The following is a 21,316-nucleotide window of genomic DNA, read 5'->3' as shown; positions in this document are numbered from 1 at the left end:
TGGTTTAAAAAGTAATAGGATATCGGAAGTTTCCAATTCTTATATAGGCCTTTAAATCGAAAATACGAGAGCATGTGTTGCTTTTTTTGAGGAACGCCCTAAGACACCTGAATCTTCAAATCCTTCAATGAGATCGAGTTTTTTGTTGTATTCAATTAGTTTTTTAATGCTAACCTCGTCAAAGACTAACACACATTTTTTTAAATTTTTGGTCATAGCCTCACATTTTTTTTAAGATGATACTTTAAACCGTTATCAATATCTGTTTTAAATAAATTTTCGCTCATCCATCTTCGTATTGTTGAAACGGACGGTAAAATAAAACCTTTACGCCTCAAAAACATATATGCCGCAGGAGATTTATTAAAAATTGACACAGACACTTTTTTTTCCCTGTTGTTCCATTTTTTTCTAGACTGTCCATTTAATTGCATCAAAATAAATGTTTTTGGTACTACTGATAGAAATATTAACAACGGCATTACTTTTGAAATTAAAGATTTATAATTTTTTTGTTTTAACTGTAAAAGTCGCATACAGAATTTTTTTTTTTTAAATTTACTTCCGAGAATTTTTATTTTGTTTTTTTAACATTAATTTTCTTGGCGTCATTGTATGATTTGGAAGTTTAATTATTTCCTCTAGTTTTTTTGTATTATGATTGCCTTCGTTTAAATGTAATTTTTTCGTTATATTTTCGTTGGTTGTCGGACTGTCTGCAGGTAAAGCCCGTTTTTCCCCGAATAGGTCCTTTCTGGTGATAGTACTTTTAAATGTTCATCTGTTGGGAAATATACGTAGGGTATTGCATTTGTTTTTAAATAACGCCGTTTTTCCGTCCGAAAAGCGCTGTCCGCAAGATGTCTCTCACACAAGTGTTTATTGTTCAGGATTTCCAGATCCATACCAAGTAACGTTGCGTTTCCTGAAATCGGCAAATAATAAAAATACCGTTTGATGATTAATTTTTATTTCGGGTGTTCGCCAAGAGTGACCTAGGAAAATATTGACTCTCCTTGTAGAGAGAAAAAATATTTAAGTTAATTAAAGAATAATAAAATCTTCTAGCAACAAAATAACTACTATTTTTTTTTAATTGGTTTGTTTAGAGGTTATGTCCAAAAATCTTGATGAGTTTTTTCTCAAGCTGTACTTACAGGTACTGCTCAAAGTAGAAAGCCAAATGACTACTGTATTTACTACCAATACAGTAGTCATGTATAAAATGACAAACTTATTTGACGGTCCACTAGTCAAGATAAAAAAATGTCTGTAAATACATTGCAATAAAAAAAGATAATTTTTTATATAGATTTTTGGCTATAAAGCTTAATAAAGCTCACAGAATCGGCGTGAATTGATATATATGTCAAAGGTATTTTGACTATCAAAGTAACAAGTGGTAGAGATTTAAGCTATTTAAATAAGTAAAAAATGTCTGTGCGTGACGTGCTATTTTATTGGCTGTAGATTTTAGTGTTCTTTAATAAATTTTAATACTTTTTTCTCTAAGTTAAAGAGGAAAGCCAATCCCTATAAAAAATAACATGGGATTTCCTGTGTCCCACTTAGCAATGGCAACACTAAGTATACAAAACTGCATGAGCACAAAAAAACGATGGCGCGCAAAAGAGAAATTCTATCAAAAATATTTATATCATCAATCCTCAAACTTCCCCAAAATCGGTATCATATAATACCTACCTATTTAAAAAGAAAAGCGTAACTTATATTTTTTGTCAACCTGATGATCTAAATTTGACGATTCTTAAAGACGACGTTTAAAGTTGGTCAAGATCAGAAGATTCAGTATAATAAAATAAAATAATATATTTTTCGCCTTCACTCAAAAAGTTCACTTTATTGACTTTTATAGATGAGGCAGTAAAATGATTAATAGGGAGTAAAATGATGAAGTTTACTACACGAGCTTTAGCGAAGGCAGTAATTTTAAAACGCCTATTTTACTCTAATAAATAACTATTATTATTTGTTATGGTACTATTTTTAAGGTTTTATCTCAAAGTAATTATTGTTTTGGAATTTGACTATTTAAACCGGTATTATATATTTTTATTCTTTAAATTTAATTTTCAGTATTCAAAAATTAACTTTGTACATCACCTCATATTGTTACCACCTTACACATTTTTCATTTACCTAAAAGTCAGAAAATTATAGTTTTTGGTTAACTGTAATTTTCATTGCCGAATAGTTACCAATTAAAACTTGAGATAGATATAGATTGTAGGTGATGTTTATTTCACAGCTGTAACTTTGTGTAAAAATACACGTATTTATACCTGGCTCTTCTAGGACTCACAGTTAAAGACCCATGAAATGAACTTTAGGTACAAGGTGTTCCATTTAAGAGGAAAAACGGCATATTTTTTACTTTTTCCGTATCTTTACAAAATTGAAGATAGCCAATCGACGTATTTTAACTCGGAGAATCTGAAAATCGTAATAAGAAAACAATGTCGTCAGTCTTTTTTGTTTTTTTATGGAATTATTTTCTTATTACGATTTTCAAATTCTCCGAGTTAAAATACGTCGATGGGCTATCTTCAATTTTTTTAAATATACCGGGAAAGTCAAACAATATGCCGTTTTTCCTCTTAAATGGAACACCCTGTATTTACTTACTAAGGCACTGTTAAGGTATGAGTATGTTTATAGAACTCTAGGACTTACCGCAATTTAAAATCCAACGTCCGCAAATACTTTTTTTACGGATTTTTATAAGGAAATTTAAACATCTTTAACGTAGGATTCTCTCTTCTAGTTCGCATACAGTCATAATATTGGCATACATTACCCGACATTATGTATTACAGAACCAGTGACAAAATTTTAAAAAAATAACAGAATTATTTGTAAATAACTTTTGTCAGAACGGAAATCGAAGTGCTACAACAAGAGAGTCGTAAAAATAATATTGAACTCTGCGGCGTCCCAGAAAAAAGGAATGAGAATATAGTATCAATGGTAAAAAAAATAGGCTCCATTGTTGGAACCATAATTCATGATGATGATATAGCCGCTTCTCATAGAGTTGCTCGTTTTAACAAGGGGTCGGATACCAGCAATAATTATCCTAAAAGTTTCTCTCCGTGTCGAAGAGAAACGAATTTTTAAGTGCAGTTAAGTTAGGTCGAAACCGTGGTTTGAAGGCTTGGGATTTGAGCAAGAAACTAAGTTGTTTGTCAACGAACATCTCTCTCCATACTTCAAGCAGCTGCACAGAAGGGCTCGGGAGTTTTGCAAAGTGTCAAACTATACATATTGCTGGATTAAGGATTCGAAGATCTTCATTAAAAAAGAGGATAATAGTAGGGCTTTCCATGTCTCCAATGAACAAGTTTTGTCGTCTTTGAGTACTTAATCCCTTTTCTTCTTATGTTTAAATACTTTAGTTTATCGCCTATGTATAATCTCTATTTAAATGTCTGTATGCACTGAATTTTCAATTTATTATCAAAATACCAGAGGACTTAGAACAAAAACTGTTGATTTTTACCAATCTATGTGTGCTGCTCAATTTGACTGTGTATCAATAACTGAAGCCTGATGTGCTGAGCTAGGAGTTATTTCCTCCTGGCTACAATGTTTTTAAATTGGACCGTAGTGCTCTAGTGAGTGGAAAAAGTGATGGTGGCGGAGTAATGCTAGCTGTGCGCGATATTCATTGTGCCGAACTCATACCAAGATTATGTAACACCAATAATATAATTGAAGATATATGGGTCAGTGTCGTCTTAAATGGAGGTAATAAATTGTTAATTTGTACTGTCTTTGTCCCACCTCACGCATCTTCGAATAACTATAAACATTTCATGTCAAAAGTAGAGTCTGTACTAAGTAACAAAATTAATGGGCAAGTTTTATTGCTAGGTGATTTTAACTTGCCTAATTTATCCTGGTCGCGTAATAACAAACTAAATTCTGATAACGCCACTGACCCATGTAGCAAATGCTTTACTGATTTTTACTTCCTTAATGGTTTAAAACAATTTAATTATATTTTGAATTCAAGGAATAGAATTTTAGATTTAGTTGTAGGTACTAATTCTTTAATAACCGAGGTACTTAAATGTAATTACCCATTAGTGCCTGAGGACAGTCATCATATGTCGTTGGAGGTAAATATTAAGTTAAATTATGAAAAAAAAGTCGTGTGTAATTCTTATCAAAAGGTAAATTTCATTAGGGCAAATTATGCAGTTATTAATGAAAAAATTCGTTCTTTTCAGTGAAAGGATTTATTTTTATCTCGTGATGTAGATAACAACATCGAATGTTTTTACGCAGAACTGAGTAATATTGTAAATTCTGAAATATCAAAAATAAAAATTAAAAAGTGCCAATATCCTTTATGGTTTTCTAAGCACTTTATTAATTTAATAAAGAATAAAGTGCAGGTGCACAGAGACTGGAAAAAATACAAGCTGCAGTCTGACTACGATATTTTCTCAAATTTACGTAAAACTGTAAAACTAAATATTAGTAAAGACTATAAAGCTTACATTACTAAAACAGAGGAAAATATTAAGCATGACACAAAGTACTTTTGGTCGTTTATTAATAATAAAAGGAATACAAAAAATTTGCCGTTAAAAATGACCTTTAATGATCAATATGCTACGAATAACTCTGACATTTATGAACTTTTCTCAAAGTTTTTTAGCAGTGTTTTTAAACCATCTAATACTCCATCATTAATTGATGTTGTCCAATCAAAAGAATGTTTTACTGTTGATCATGTTCGAGAAGACGATATTAGAGAAGCATTATGCTCTATGAATCCCAAAAAGGGTCCTGGGCCAGACGGATTTCCCTCAATATTTCTGAAATCATGTCCTAATCTTTGTGAGCCTCTATATTTATTGTATAATCAATGTATTTCAACTGGTAAATACTCTAAGCTTTGGAAAGTGGCCCAAATTGTGCCTATTTTTAAATCAGGAGATAAAAGCGCTATCAATAACTATAGACCGATTTCTCTCTTGAGCCATTTTGGGAAACTGTTTGAGTCTCTTATTTTGGATCAATTATTTTTTATTGTTAGGGGATCGATTGACTTAAACCAACACGGCTTTTCTAAAAAAAGATCGGCACTTGTGCCTTACGTTCAACTCATATCTGAGAATATGGAGCGAGGTTCTGAGACTTGTACAGTGTACACCGATTTCTCTAAAGCTTTCGATAAGGTCCACCACCCAACTCTTTTAATAAAGCTTGAGAATTTCGGGGTACATGGGGCATTGTTTGAAATTTTTAAAAGTTACTTAAGTGAAAGATCTCAGTATGTTGTTGTAAATGGCCAAAAATCGAAGAGTACAGCTGTGACTTCAGGTGTGCCTCAGGGGTCACACTTGGGTCCTCTGCTGTTTATCATTTTCCTATATGATATAGAGCAATGTTTTTCACATAGTAGCTATGATTTATATGCAGATGATCTTAAAATGTCAAAAACTATTAATTCGGCTGCTGATTACTTTACTTTACAGTACGATTTATCTAATTTTATGAATTACTGTACTTTGAATAGACTTTTTGTCAATTTGGATAAATGTAATTTGTATTTTGTTCTCTAAAAGGCCTGTTCCTCTGCAAGTTAAATGTGATCTTTACCTAAATAATGTTAAGCTTAAATATTTGGATTATATTAAGGATCTTGGGGTGACATTGGATCCTAGGCTTTTGTTTGAAAAGCATCTTGAAAATATTGTACAAAATGCTCTTAAAAATCTTGGATTTGTTTTTCGAGCAACATAAATTCCTTAACAATTTTATTCAATAGTATAGTAAGACCTGTACTGGAATACGCAACAACAGTTTGGAATCCAATGTACGCCAATTATATTAGCCGACTAGAGAGTGTGCTATGAGAGTGTGAGAGACGACGGCATTTCTTTACTTATGATGATAATTTAAAATTTTATAATATGCAATCGTTGGAGGTCCGAAGAAGAAATTTTGATTTAATATTTATATACAAGGCCGTAAACAACTTTATTGATTCTTCATCTGTTTTAGAAAAACTCAATTTTAACATCAATCCTTACATCCTTCGTAATAGACAAACTTTTGTAGTATCCAGGTATTTTTCCAATTACTTATCGAATTTTCCAATTATTAGATGTACCCGTATGTATAATAGTTTGGAGTTAAACCATCCTAATATTGACTTATTTTTTTTGAGCTTTGATGCCTTTAAACGACACCTAAGACGGCTTCCTGATTAAACTACATAAGTAATTATTTCTCGATTGTGATGAAATTTTAAGAATTAATTCTCCGTAGTTGTAAGTATTATTATATAGAACTTGTTTACTAATTTGTATTTGTGATATAACGTGCTTTCTTATTATTGGACAGCTGTGCCTGTCTGTTAGAAAGCCTTGACTGTAAATAAATAAATAAACGTATATAATATACGATTAAAGAGAGAGAGTGAAATGAGACCCCCATTTCAGAAAAAAATTATAGGTAATTCACCACGCCTTTTTGGGACACCACTGTATCAACCAAACTAATTTTAAAAAGTGGTCCCTCTAACTCAATTAACAGGTTTTTTCCGTTTCACGGTTTAGCCGCAAACGAGCACCGCGATATTAAATGGACACCCTGTATATCTTTTCTGCAGAAACATTAATTACCATCAAATCTTCTCTTCCTTTGGCCAGTTTAGGACTGTCTGGGTATCGGAATCTTCCACTTGGTCTTCCTTTTTTTAACAAATAAGCATATTCCTTTGCAGTGTTCTCGTTCTTTGCAATGTTCCATGAATCTTCCTCAATCCTTCTCAGACCTCCTCAATCTCAGCCACTATTACAGGATGTTCAAATGTGGCTTTGGCAAACGTGCTGATTCTTCGCAGTCGTCTCTCTTGGAATCACTTGCCGGACTTGTGTTAGTGCATCTATCAGCGTAGGTGGATGTGGATCGTAGACTTCTTGGTATTCGGGGCCATTTTTTGCATCATGGCAATGACTACATCAAACTACCTGCCCAATGGCCAACCAATGTTTATTAACGAATAATCAGCAGAATGTTCCTCAAGCGATCTCCGGAACAATACCAGCAATGACTTCTGCTCAAGAAATACCTTGGAGTGTACCACCAAATAGAAAGGGTCTGACCGTTGATTGAATAATAGGAACATAGAATAAAATAGAAGAATAGAACCTATTATTCAATCAACGGTCTGACGTTCATCCAGCTCAGCAGAATAGAGTTTTCAAAGGGTATTTAGATAAACTGGCGATTTGTCGGAATGTGGACAATATAGTGGTGGCGGATGTTTCTAGTTCGTACTTCGTTCTTGTTGCGATTCTGATTTGGACGTCATGTATCAATGATGGTGTTAAAATTTATAACGAAAAACAAACTCTTTTGTCTGTGTGGATCTTGGTTGTTCCTTTTCCTAAATATTTTTTTTTAATTAATTTAATACTTTGCCTCTTAATTAATCGAAAACACTTTACATTTTCTCCACAGCAATTTATTAATCAATCATAGCATTTCATAGCTATTTTCGAAACTATCTGATGACTAATTTTCATTTCACTACAATTAGTTCATTATATACACATATCTTATGTCACTTTCTCAGCCCTATTTACAGGTCATTTACCCCATACATTACTCTGGCCAGATTTTTTTTTTCAACTGTTCAACACAGGTTACCTTTTAAGTCGTCCTGTCCGACTATTTTTTTATTCAAAATGCCAAGTGCTGTAGTTAAGAAAAGAAACAATAATCCAACAGTTCAAATTCTAAATTCTACATTAACTTTCCAATAAATCAATCAAATCATGTCTATCTCTTGCATCTTCATCGGATTCACTACCTGAACTCTCATTAATCATTATACTACGATACGGTCGTAAAGAGTCAACAGCAACCAGTGTGTTAAACTTTTTATAGCCTCTCATACCCTTTACACTTCTAATCTTATACCTATCGTTATCAAAAATCTTTTCAATTACATACGGCCCTGTAAATTTACCACTTAACTTAGAGTTGACGCCGGTCTTACTACAAGACTCACCACCTTTCCATAACACTAAATCACCCTTTTTATATTTTTTCGGTGGTTTTCTCTTTCTATCAAAACAAACTTTCATTTGCTCAGAAACCCGTTTCAAATTTTTACTAGCGTCCTTTCTTTTATCTGAAAAATCAACCGTGATTGACCCTTCTAAATCTCTTTGAACATTATTTTTATACCCGAACAAAAGCTCAAAAGCACTGTAACAAACGCCCCAAATAATTTCAGGTAACTTATCGCTCCATTGTAAATCACTATCACTATAGTCCATTTCTTAATCCGTAGGAGCACACGAAAGGGTCGATAGCCATAAAACGGTCGTAAACCATTGGCGTCCCACTTTTCAAGTACATTAAGACCTGAATGTTTTCATTTGTTGGGTTTATTTAATAGTGCAAGAAATAGGCCAATTTTAGCCATAAATTCTTTGAATTACTTAAGTACCTAATGAACAAGTTCTTTTTAACCCTTATAAGTAGATATTGTCTAGGTAGGTAAATATGGAGGTATAAGTATTATAGGTACCTAAATTGTGCAATCTTAAATGCAAACAGGTAGTTATATTTTATGGTATATAATGTAGATATATCCTAAAAACTTAATTTATTTTTCAGCATTGTTGCGCATTTGTTGTAAGAATGTCAAAGTTTAGCCCCGTAGTGTGTAAAGGTGTTTTAGATTTTAAAGCAAGGACTATAGTACTAAACGTACATGTAGTTTCTACATGTGCCAATATGACAGGCATAAGTAAAGCAACAATTTACGGACTTCTTAGTGATAGAAAAAGTGAAAACCGTGAGAACTTGCCTAAGAAGAGTGTAAAGAAAACTGCCGGTAGGAAGCCGATAGCAGTTGATGAGACAGCAAAGCATATCATCAGGAGGACAGTACATTCATTTTATTTTAAGAATGAAATCCCAACTATCGACAAAATTATGACACTTATAAAAGAAGACGAAAATGTACCAGAAATGGGAAGAAAAAAATTATGGAAAATTTTACACGAATTACATTTTTCTTGGCAAAAGCAAAATAGAAAATCTATTTTAATAGATAAAGAAGAAATATTCTGTTGGAGAAGAAAGTATTTAAGACAAATTAAGGAGTATCGAAAGGAAGGAAGAAACATTTATTATTTGGATGAAACCTGGCCTAACGAAGGATACACCGTGAGCAAGTGCTGACAGGATAAAAATGTTGGAAGCTCTCGTCAGGTTTTTTTAGAAGGTTTATCGACTGGCTTGAAGTCTCCTTCTGGTAAGGGCCACAGATTAATAATTACACATATTGGGAGCTATAAAGGATTTTTAAATGGCGGTCTGTTTGAATTCGAATCGAAGTCAACTAAGGATTACCACGAAGAAATGAACGCTGATGTTTTTGAAGATTATTTTTCCGAAATGATCAAGTCAATTCCCGAAAATTCAATTATTGTTATGGACAATGCCAGCTACCATTCAAGATTAATAGAAAAATTACCATCATCCTGCTGGCGAAAAGGGGAAATAAAACCTGGCTTACCGAAAAAGAAATACCTTTTGGAGATGACGCGGTAAAAGCAGAGCTTCTGACAATAGTTACAGAAAATAAATCAAAATATAAAAGACACGTTGTTGACGAAATAGCAAAACAACACAATATAACTGTACTTCGTTTGCCACCTTACCATTGTGAATTAAATCCTATAGAGTTAATTTGGGCTCAAGTAAAAGGATTTGTGGCTAGAAATAATAAAACCTTTAAATTAAAAGATGTGAGAGAACTTCTGAAAGCAGCAGTGGATAACGTTACCCAAGAAAACTGGAACAATGCTGTGAATCATGATATAAAAGAAGAAGAAAAAATGTGTATCCTCGATAATCTTCTAGAAGAAACTGTCGAACCCTTAACTATAATAGTGAGAATGTCTGATTCGGATGAAAGCGATGAGAGTAATGAAATGTGTGATTTATAAATTGATTTTTTTTTGTATATTTCGTAAATATTTTTATTGTAATATATGTAAATATGGTTAATAAATTAAAAGATCCTTATATTTATATGTACCTTTCTTATAAATGACAAGATATGTTTGGAGAGTTGCATTTTTTATTGGTTGGTATTAAAAAAATGAAATTTTACAATTTTTTAAACATTTAAAAAACAATCAAATTGCGGTATTAATCAAATTTTTATATTTCACTTTATTTGCCATAGTTTTATAATGAGGTTTTGCCGCTTTTAAGAAATGTTTCTTGTTAATTTAATAAATATAGGTTATACCTACCAACCATAGTTTTTCTAAAAATCTTTATCTAATAGATAATAGATAAAATCCAACATTATTTATAAATTTTTCATAACAGATAATTATTTAACTTAAAAATTAAAATCAATATCCATAGTCGGGACGACACTGGCAACCCGTTTGTCATAAAAATGAACTCGAAACCATTGTTCCGAATTTTACACCGAAATTTCACCAAAAAGGAAACAGAGTATAGTCATTGTTCTCATTGCGTCTAAAAGTGTCCTATGAAACCTTTCTACTTGACCGTTAGCCCTAGGCGTCGCGGTACCTGTCCTTATATGTTTAATCTGTTTACTATCTACAAATTCCTTAAAATATCTACTGGTAAATGCCAACCCATTGTCAGAAACAATACGTTTTGGATACCCTAAATAACCACCAAAAATCTCTCGTAAATTCTTAATACACTCCGCCGAACCTAAAGTACGACAAGCCTTTGCTACCATGTATTTCGTAAAGGATTCAACAATGGTCAAAATATACGTAAACCCTGATTTACTTTTAGGAAATGGACCAACGTGATCGATATGAACTGTGTGCATAGGCACATCAGGTTTTGCTATAGGATGTAATTTACCCTCTTCTTTCCCGTAACTACCCTTTTTATAATTACAATCTAAACAACTTTGAACATATTTTTTCACAAATCGAGACATTTTTGCAAACCAAAATTGATCCTTTATTAATTTTAAACAACGTACAAAGCCTGGATGACCTACGGAATCATGATATTTTTGCAATATTTGGAATCGTGCAAATTTTGGAATAACTAATTTTTCGCCATTTAATGTTTTCTTAAAAAGTCGACTATTTTTATATACATATTGCCTTTTAAAATCGGGATTAGAATTATTTTTTAATTTGATTTATGATATTTTGTAGTGTTTCATCCTACATTTGGATTGTTAAAAACCAATCTTCAATATTAATTTTTGATATATGCACCGGCGGATTTCTACTTAAAGCATCTACATGCTTCATAGTACTTCCAGGCTTATGTTCAATTTCAAAATCGTACTCTTGTATCGATAACCACCATCTAGCAATTCTTGGAACTAAATCGCGTTTTGCAAAAGTATACCGGACTGCAGAGCAATCAGTTATAATTTTAAAATGTGAACCAATAAGATAAATACGAAAACGTTTCAAGCTTTCTACTACTGCTAAAGTTTCTAATTCATAACTATGATATACCTGCTCAGCCACCGAAGTCATTCGGCTAAAATAAGCCACAGGTTTAAGTCCTTCATCGTAAATCTGAAAAAATATACCTGCAATACCCTTCGAGCTTGCGTCGGTATGAATTTCACGATGCTGGTTAAAGGGCGTTAAATGGGATATTAATTTATCTTTTAACTCGGTGAAAGCAGACATCTGGTCTTTTTCCCACTTAAACGGGGCATTCTTTTTTGTTAATTGCGTAAGTGGCAAGGCAATTATGGCAAAATTTTTAATAAATTTTCTAAAGTACCCAGCTAACCCTAAAAATTGTCGAATTTCGGGAGCATTAGTAGGCTGTTTAAAATTTTTGACCGCATCTATCTTAGCTAAACCCGGAGACAAACCATTTGGACCTATTTCATGACCCAAAAATTGAATGCTTTGTTTTAGAAAAGAACATTTTTTTTAATTTAATTTAAAACCTGCCTCAGACAATAACTGCAAAACTTTTTTTAATAATTCTAAACCTTGCTCAGGAGTACTAGTGGGGATTAGAAGGTCATCCATGTAAACTAGAACTTGATCAAACCGCAAATTACCCAGAGCTCTGTCAATAGCACTTTGAAATACAGCTGGCGCATTTATCAAACCAAAAGGCATTTTTATATACTCAAAATGACCATCTGGGGTGGCAAATGCCGTTTTATCAACAGAGCCCGAGGCAACAGCTATCTGGTGGAAGCCTTGATTACAATCTAAACTTGTGAAATAATATTTCCCCCCTAACATATTTAATTGGTTGTCCAATTAAAACATCAAAATCACCCATTGGAAGGTTAGTTATTAAAGCGGATGTTTCTATTTCAACCTCATCAATTTCGATGGTAAATTTAGTTGTTGCCTCACTTACGTAAGTGCCACCTCCAAAAGCAGTTAAAATATTTTTGCATGGAAATGTTCGCAATTTCATTTGGTTTACCACATCGCAGTTTATTATATTTTCCTGGCTACCACTATCAATATATCCGGTTACCAGATGCCCATTGATTTTACAGGATTTCTTGTAAATTTGATTCACGTCTTTGTTTAAAAACTTGACAGATTTTTCCCCAACGTTTTCACGTGACGTGCTAGGAGTAGCAATATTGCGTGAATTTCGTAGGCGGCAGTTTTCCTTTTTATGGCCCAATCGACCACATAGGTAGCAACGTATTGTACTCTTAAAACGGCAGTCTTTAGCTATGTGGCCCGGTTTTCCACAAATGTAACATTCTGTTGGCTTTTTGGTCTTCATGCTTAAATCTTTTTGATTTAGGTTCATACGTAGGACTTTGATAATTTTCTAAAGGTGCTATAAAACCAGCATACAGTTCGTCTGTAGTAGTGCATTGAAAAGCACGGGCATTTGCCTGCAATTCTAAGGGTAAACCCTTAATAACGCAGGATATTGCTGCTTCCTTATCCAGCCTGCATTGTTGAATTAGCAACAACTTATCATGATAATAGTGGGTCATTGTCTCATTTGGCCTTTTTTTTCTATTTACTAGCTCTTCCAAAACTGTGGCATAGTCTGTACATCTGGGAAATGCCCTGGTAATAGCCATTTTCCATTCTTCCCACGTTTTTCTGTAGTCGTCAAGACGATTAAACCAGCTACGCGCAGCACCACGTAACTTTTGTTGCATATACGCCGTTTTCTGGTAATCTGTCCAGCCGTGAATCTCACTTAATTGGTCGATTTTCTGAAGCCACCCTACAATTGTAGTACTTTTATCGTCTGGGTCAAAGGTAGGAAGAATATCACCCCGTACAATGATCGTAGAGTTCTCTCCATTATCACTCTCCCTTTCGGTTAAATCAACCTCAGCAACCTGTCCAAATTTCCTCTTTAATGCTTGTTCAACTTTCCTTTCAATGTGCTTTTCCAGCAAGCTTTGGTATAAACTATTTTCATCATCACTCATGATTTTTTTTTAACACAAACACCGAAACACTCTGTATGTTACACAATTAATTTTGCACACAATTTTGGCGCGTAGAGTTCATTCCACTTCTGATGTTAAAATTTATAACGAAAAACAAACTCTTTTGTCTAAATTCAATCAACTTTTATTTTATCTTTATCCGCCACGACTTCATATGGAACTCTTTTTTGTTTCTTACCAAAAATACACCTTATCCTCTAAACCTTTTTAGCCTAAACAAAGTATCAAGCTACAAACTAATATTTCTCGGTTATCGCTACGTACTTCTTAAGTGCCGCACATCATTACTTTTCCCATAAATAACTGACTCGACTTATTTCGAACCTATATAACAAAAAGATTATTTTCCTTATATTTCAACCGCGTAATAATGGTATGCGCTTTTCCAGTAAAGAGTATTTTTCCAGAATTTCTTCAAAAATACTCGATACAAGTCAACCGAGTGTTGTGGGCAAAATAAAACAGTGATTATTGAATTAACTGTTTTAATTAAAACTCAAAAATGGTTCGCACAATCTTAATACAATTACTTTCCGAGTCTCAACTTAAAACTAACTCTCTTCGGTCCCAAACAACTATTATCCAGTGCCGGGGCCCTACATCTGTCAACTAAATAGGGCACTTAAGTATTTATCTATGACTTTTCTGGACACATACTTATAAATAAGAAACTGCCTATTCACATATTCTAGATTAAACAAATTTAAATGCTATAAATGTCTTTTGGATATTATTTTTAAATCCATATTTATGAGGTGCCACACGAGTTATTACACGCGTAATACACTAAACACTCCAATTCATTTATTTATTTCAATTTGAAATTCACGTCAAAAGTCAAATTTAAACTGGCTTATGGAGGAATTTCCTTAACTTTTTTAATATAAGTGAAGAATGTCTTTAAAAATCCAGGAATCAAAAATCACATTATTTTGAGCACTAGAACCCATAGTACTCACTAATATTCATGAGGTGAATATAATATTTAGTCCACGCGTCCCTGTCACAAAAACTCCTGTATCTCAGCTTTTAAGGCACGAGTTTCAATGATTTTTCAAATATAGTTGGAGAATCCTTCCTGGGATCACTTAATCAAAAATTACACGATTTTTAGCACTAAAAGACTAATTTTGACTAAATATCCTAGTGCCCACCTATTCTAAGAGGTGAATGACTTTGTTTAGTCCAGGCTCTCGCTCAACAATAACTTCAATTCTGTTGCAAAGATTTTAAGGTTTTTCAAATGTAGTTGAATAAGTCTTGAAGGAATAGAAGCCAGGATATAAACTAATGTACATAAAGCTAATGATTATGTTTAGTCCGGGACCTCCTGTGATAAAAACTTCCATATTTCAGCCCCTATTGGAGGAATTTCAATCATTTTTCAAATATAGTTGAGGAACGCTTTTGAGAATCCATTAATTAAAAATCATCTAATTTTGAGCACTAGAATCTGTGATACTCGCTAATATACCCGAGGTGAACATTATTTTTAGTCCAACAGCCTATGTTATAAAAACTCCTGAATTGCAGCTACTAAATCAAGAATTTTAATGATTTTTTAAATATAGCTGGAGAACCCTTCCAAGGATCAGTGAATCAAAAATTACATGATTTTTAGTGCTGGAAGCTTTACATTGACTGATTTAAATGACGTAAATGAATTTGTTTAGTCCAGGATCTCGTTTAACAATAACTTCAATTCTGTTGCGAAGATTTTAGGGTTTTTCAAATGTAGTTGAAGAAGTCTTGAAGGACTAGAAGCCAGGATATAAACTAATGTACATAAAGCTAATGAGTATGTTTAGTCCGCGATCTTCTGTAATAAAAACTCCCATATCTCAGCCCCTATTGTAGGAATTTCCATCATTTTTCAAATATAGTTGAGGAACGCTTTTGAGAATCCATTATTTAAAAATCATCTAATTTTGAGCACTAGAACCTGTGATACTCGCTAATATGCTCGAGGTGAACACTATTTTTAGTCCAACCGCCTATGTTGTAAAAGCTCCTGAAGTTCAGCTTCTAAAGCAAGAATTTTAATGATTTTTTAAATATAGCTGGAGAACCCTTCCAAGGATCAGTGAATCAAAAATTACATGATTTTTAGTACTGGAAGCCTCACATTACCTGATTTAAATGACGTAAATGACTTTGGTTAGTCCAGGATCTCGTTTAACAATAACTTCAATTCTGTTGGAAATATTCGAGGATTTTTCAAATGTAGTTGAAGAAGTTTTGAAGGAATAGAAGCCAGGATATAAACTAATGTACATAAAGCTAATGAGTATGTTTAGTCCGCGATCTTCTGTAATAAAAACTCCCATATCTCAGTCCCTATTGTAGGAATTTCAATCATTTTACAAATATAGTTGAGGAACGCTCTTAAGAATCCATTAATTAAAAATCATATAATTTTGAGCACTAGAACCTGTGATACTCGTTAATATACCCGAGGTGAACACTATTTTTAGTCCAACCGCCTATGTTGTAAAAGCTCCTGAAGTTCAGCTTCTAAAGCAAGAATTTTAATGATTTTTTAAATATAGCTGGAGAACCCTTCCAAGGATCAGTGAATCAAAAATTACATGATTTTTAGTACTGGAAGCCTTACATTGTCTAATTTAAATGACGTAAATGACTTTGTTTAGTCCAGGATCTCGTTTAACAATAACTTCAATTCTGTTGCAAAGGTTTTAGGGTTTTTCAAATGTAGTTGAATAAGTCTTGAAGGACTAGAAGCCAGGATATAAACTAATGTACATAAAGCTCATAATTATGTTTAGTCCGGGACCTCCTGTAATAAAAACTCCCATATCTCAGCCCCTATTACAGGAATTTCAATCATTTTTCAAATATAGTTGAGGAACGCTTTTGAGAATCCATTAATTAAAAATCATCTAATTTTGAGCACTAGAACCTGTGATACTCGCTAATATACCCGAGGTGAACATTATTTTTAGTCCAACCGCCTATGTTATAAAAACTCCTGAATTTCAGCTTCTAAAACAAGAATTTTAATGATTTTTTAAATATAGCTGGAGAACCCTTCCAAGGATCAGTGAATCAAAAATTACATGATTTTTAGTACTGGAAGCCTTACATTGTCTAATTTAAATGACGTAAATGACTTTGTTTAGTCCAGGATCTCGTTTAACAATAACTTCAATTCTGTTGCAAAGGTTTTAGGGTTTTTCAAATGTAGTTGAATAAGTCTTGAAGGACTAGAAGCCAGGATATAAACTAATGTACATAAAGCTCATAATTATGTTTAGTCCGGGACCTCCTGTAATAAAAACTCCCATATCTCAGCCCCTATTGCAGGAATTTCAATCATTTTTCAAATATAGTTGAGGAACGCTTTTGAGAATCCATTAATTAAAAATCATCTAATTTTGAGCACTAGAACCTGTGATACTCGCTAATATACCCGAGGTGAACACTATTTTTAGTCCAACCGCCTATGTTATAAAAGCTCCTGAATTTTAGCTTCTAAAGCCAGAATTTTAATGATTTTCTAAATATAGCTGAAGAACCCTTGCAAGATTCAGTGAATCAAAAATTACATGATTTTTAGTACTGGAAGCCTTACATTGTCTAATTTAAATGACGTAAATGACTTTGTTTAGTCCAGGATCTCGTTTAACAATAACTTCAATTCTGTTGCAAAGGTTTTAGGGTTTTTCAAATGTAGTTGAATAAGTCTTGAAGGACTAGAAGCCAGGATATAAACTAATGTACATAAAGCTCATAATTATGTTTAGTCCGGGACCTCCTGTAATAAAAACTCCCATATCTCAGCCCCTATTACAGGAATTTCAATCATTTTTCAAATATAGTTGAGGAACGCTTTTGAGAATCCATTAATTAAAAATCATCTAATTTTGAGCACTAGAACCTGTGATACTCGCTAATATACCCGAGGTGAACACTATTTTTAGTCCAACCGCCTATGTTATAAAAACTCCTGAATTTTAGCTTCTAAAGCCAGAATTTTAATGATTTTCTAAATATAGCTGAAGAACCCTTGCAAGATTCAGTGAATCAAAAATTACATGATTTTTAGCACTGGAAGCCTTACATTGACTAATTTAAATGACGTAAACGACTTTGTTTAGTCCAGGAACTCGTTTAACAATAACTTCAATTCTGTTGCAAAGATTTTAAGGTTTTTCAAATGTAGTCGACTAAGTCTTTAAGGAATAGAAGCAACGATATAAACTAATGTACATAAAGCTCATAATTATGTTTACTCCGGGATCTCCTGTATTAAAAACTCCCATATCTCAGTCCCTATTACAGGAATTTTAATGATTTTTTAAATGTAGGTGGAGAACCCTTCCAAGGATCAGTGAATCAAAAATTACATGATTTTTAGCACTGGAAGCCTCACATTACCTGATTTAAATGACGTAAATGACTTTGTTTAGTCCAGGATCTCGTTTAACAATAACTTCAATTCTGTTGCAAATATTCGAGGATTTTTCAAATGTAGTTGAATAAGTCTTGAAGGAATAGAAGCAAGGATATAAACTAATGTACATAAAGCTCATAATTATGTTTAGTCCGGGACCTCCTGTAATAAAAACTCCCATATTTCAGCCCCTATTGTAGGAATTTCCATCATTTTTCAAATATAGTTGAAGAACGCTTTTAAGAATCCATTAATTAAAAATCATCTAATTTTGAGCACTAGAATCTGTGATACTCGTTAATACACCTGAGGTGAACATTATTTTTAGTCCAACCGCCTATGTTATAAAAACTCCTGAAGTTCAGCTTCTAAAGCAAGAATTTTAATGATTTTTTAAATATAGCTGGAGAACCCTTCCAAGGATCAGTGAATCAAAAATTACCTGATTTTTAGTACTGGAAGCCTTACATTGACTGATCTAAATGACGTAAATGACTTTGTTTAGTCCAGGATCTCGTTTAACAATAACTTCAATTCTGTTGCAAAGATTTTAAGGTTTTTCAAATGTAGTTGAATAAGTCTTAAAGGAATAAAAGCCAGGATATAAACTAATGTACATAAAGCTCATAATTATGTTTAGTCCGGGACCTCCTGTAATAAAAACTCCCATATTTCAGCCCCTATTGGAGGAATTTCCATCATTTTTCAAATATAGTTGAGGAACGCTTTTGAGAATCCATTAATTAAAAATCATCTAATTTTGAGCACTAGAACCTGTGATACTCGCTAATATACCCGAGGTGAACACTATTTTTAGTCCAACCGCCTATGTTGTAAAAGCTCCTGAAGTTCAGCTTCTAAAGCAAGAATTTTAATGATTTTTTAAATATAGCTGGAGAACCCTTCCAAGGATCAGTGAATCAAAAATTACATGATTTTTAGCACAGGAAGCCTCACATTACCTGATTTAAATGACGTAAATGACTTTGGTTAGTCCAGGATCTCGTTTAACAATAACTTCAATTCTGTTGGAAATATTCGAGGATTTTTCAAATGTAGTTGAATAAGTCTTGAAGGAATAGAAGCAAGGATATAAACTAATGTACATAAAGCTCATAATTATGTTTAGTCCGGGACCTCCTGTAATAAAAACTCCCATATCTCAGCCCCTATTGCAGGAATTTCAATCATTTTTCAAATATAGTTGAGGAACGCTTTTGAGAATCCATTAAATAAAAATCATCTAATTTTGAGCACTAGAACTTGTGATACGCTAATATACATGAGGTGAATATTATATTTAATCCAAGCGCCCATGTTTCAGCTTCTAAAGCAAGAGTTTCAATGATTTTTCCAAACTAGTTAAAGAAGGCTTTCAGCGATAAATGAATTAAAAATTACATGATTCTGAGGATACTTACTGAAGCCGTAATGAAGAAATTGAAATACCATGGATAGACCACATAATATATATCGAGGTTTTCAGCAGAATGTGAAGTGGTTAATACTGTGAAGGAACAAAAGCTCCCATATTTGGAACACATAGTGAGAAATGAAAATAGATTTCACTTATTGCAGCCTCGCAATAAAGGTATTGGTAAAAGACGAATCTCATGGTTAAAAAAACCTTTAGAATCTGGTTTGGGATGAGTACAACTTAGTTGTTCAGGGCTGAAGTGAACAAAGCTAAGATAGCATGTATAAATGCCAACAAACAAATAGGTACTAGGAGAAGAAGTAATGCCATCAAATTGAGGTGATCCCATATAAAAATATGTATAAATACAAACTTCGTTCTTGTTGTCCACTGCTGACTTCTTTGCAGCAAGGCTTCCTTATATATTACCATCCAGGTGTATCCAGGGACGTCATAAGTGTTTAGGTTTGCTGGAATTAACGTCATTTATATATGGTTCCTATAAATCTTATTATTAATATTAGTGTAAGAAAGGGGTTGATATATGTGTCATCGCCTATCACTTATTTCTAGATTGGATCGGTTACAATCCAAGATCAGACCTTTGGTGAAGCAACAAGTGAACCGGGCATAGCGTTCTTCGCTTCAAGATTCGACGGAATCCTTGGTATGGCTTACCCTAGCATTTCTGTAGACGGAGTTCTGCCACCATTTTATAACATGATCAACCAAGGACTCGTCGATCAACCGGTTTTCAGCTTCTACCTCAACAGGTTCATAAAACCTTTCAAATGTAATTTTGCATAATTTACTAAGTCGACATTTTGTTAGGGATGCAAATGGAAACGTCGGGGGCGAATTGTTGCTAGGGGGGTCTGATCCCGATTATTACGAGGGTGATTTTACTTATGTAGACGTGCAGCGACAGGCATATTGGCAGATCAAAGTCGACGGCATGTCCGTTGCAAGCAATGCCTTTTGTGAAGGAGGTTGCCAAGCTATTGTAGACACTGGTGAGTATATGATAGATTCAATTAAGGATTTTCTATGATATTAGAGTTTTAGGCACTAGCTTGATCACTGGACCAAAAGACGAAATAAAAAAATTGAACAAAGCCATCGGGGCATTCTCCATTTTGGATGTGGAATATATCATCGATTGCAACAAGATCCCTTCGCTGCCTAACCTGGATATCGTAATAAACGGGAAGAATTTCACTTTGACTGGGAAGGATTACGTCCTGGAAGTTGAGGCCGAGGGTGTGTCGGAATGCATTTCCGGTTTTATGGGTCTGGATGTGCCTGAACCGGCGGGACCACTGTGGATCTTGGGTGATGTGTTCATCGGTAAATTCTACACCGAGTTTGATGTTGGGAACAATAGAGTTGGACTTGCTCCAGTTAAATCCAACTAAGCAGCTTTATTATTTACGATCTTTTATAAGATATTCCTAAACTCTGTTGAACTTATTATATGATTTTGTTATAATAAACTTTCTTTACTCTCCTGGAACTGAATTGATCAATTGAGTGAACGTTTTAATACGCAGCATTATCTAATAGTCCCATTACGTACACAGGTCTGGTCAGCTAATAAATCTAATTTTTTTTATTGAGCCAATAATATTTATTAAGATAATTGATGAGGAAAACTTGGAACTCCTCCTAAAGCTACTAAATCAAATGGCTCAAACCTCGATAACCAAATAAGGAGTAGAATTGAGCAAGATTGAGTTATAAGGAAATCCAAAGGTTCTACTAAAGTTTCTTGAAAATTTCATCAAGTTGCAATTAACTTTGCATTTAAAACATGTTTGAAAACTATAGATTTGTCTAATGTCTATAATTGTCTTAAAAAGCACTTTTCTTTGAGGCAAATATTTCCTGCACAAAAAACAGTTTTTCATTAACCCCACCCTTACCCCACACAACTTACCAGTAAGAAATTATTTTCAAAAATCTTTTTTTTTTTCAAAATAATACGCATGAAAAA

General features: G+C 33.4%; 1 protein-coding gene and 2 long non-coding RNA genes across 3 annotated transcripts in view; 2 read left to right on the top strand and 1 right to left on the bottom strand.

The window, feature by feature from the left end:
- The window catches only part of LOC126748001 (lysosomal aspartic protease-like), a 34,748-nt gene extending 13,912 nt beyond the window's left edge, over nucleotides 1-20,836 (top strand). The window contains exons 5-7 of the mRNA XM_050457003.1: nucleotides 19,897-20,096; nucleotides 20,155-20,336; nucleotides 20,389-20,836. Coding sequence (XP_050312960.1) covers nucleotides 19,897-20,096; nucleotides 20,155-20,336; nucleotides 20,389-20,738 — 732 coding nt within the window. The 3' untranslated portion in view covers nucleotides 20,739-20,836. The remainder of the gene's footprint in view (nucleotides 1-19,896; nucleotides 20,097-20,154; nucleotides 20,337-20,388) is intronic.
- LOC126748014 (uncharacterized) lies at nucleotides 13,961-15,641 on the bottom strand. Its single transcript, XR_007664581.1, has 2 exons — nucleotides 15,435-15,641; nucleotides 13,961-14,945 (listed from the first exon to the last, which is right to left on the bottom strand). It is a non-coding gene; the product is annotated as an uncharacterized LOC126748014 (long non-coding RNA).
- Nucleotides 14,845-18,407, top strand: LOC126748013 (uncharacterized). Its single transcript, XR_007664580.1, has 3 exons — nucleotides 14,845-14,971; nucleotides 15,950-16,927; nucleotides 18,218-18,407. It is a non-coding gene; the product is annotated as an uncharacterized LOC126748013 (long non-coding RNA).
- Nucleotides 20,837-21,316: the final 480 nt, after the last annotated feature.

This window comes from Anthonomus grandis, chromosome 20 (assembly GCF_022605725.1).
Source record: "Anthonomus grandis grandis chromosome 20, icAntGran1.3, whole genome shotgun sequence".
Classification (NCBI taxonomy): domain Eukaryota; kingdom Metazoa; phylum Arthropoda; class Insecta; order Coleoptera; family Curculionidae; genus Anthonomus; species Anthonomus grandis.
This window is presented reverse-complemented; position numbering and strand designations above follow the sequence as displayed.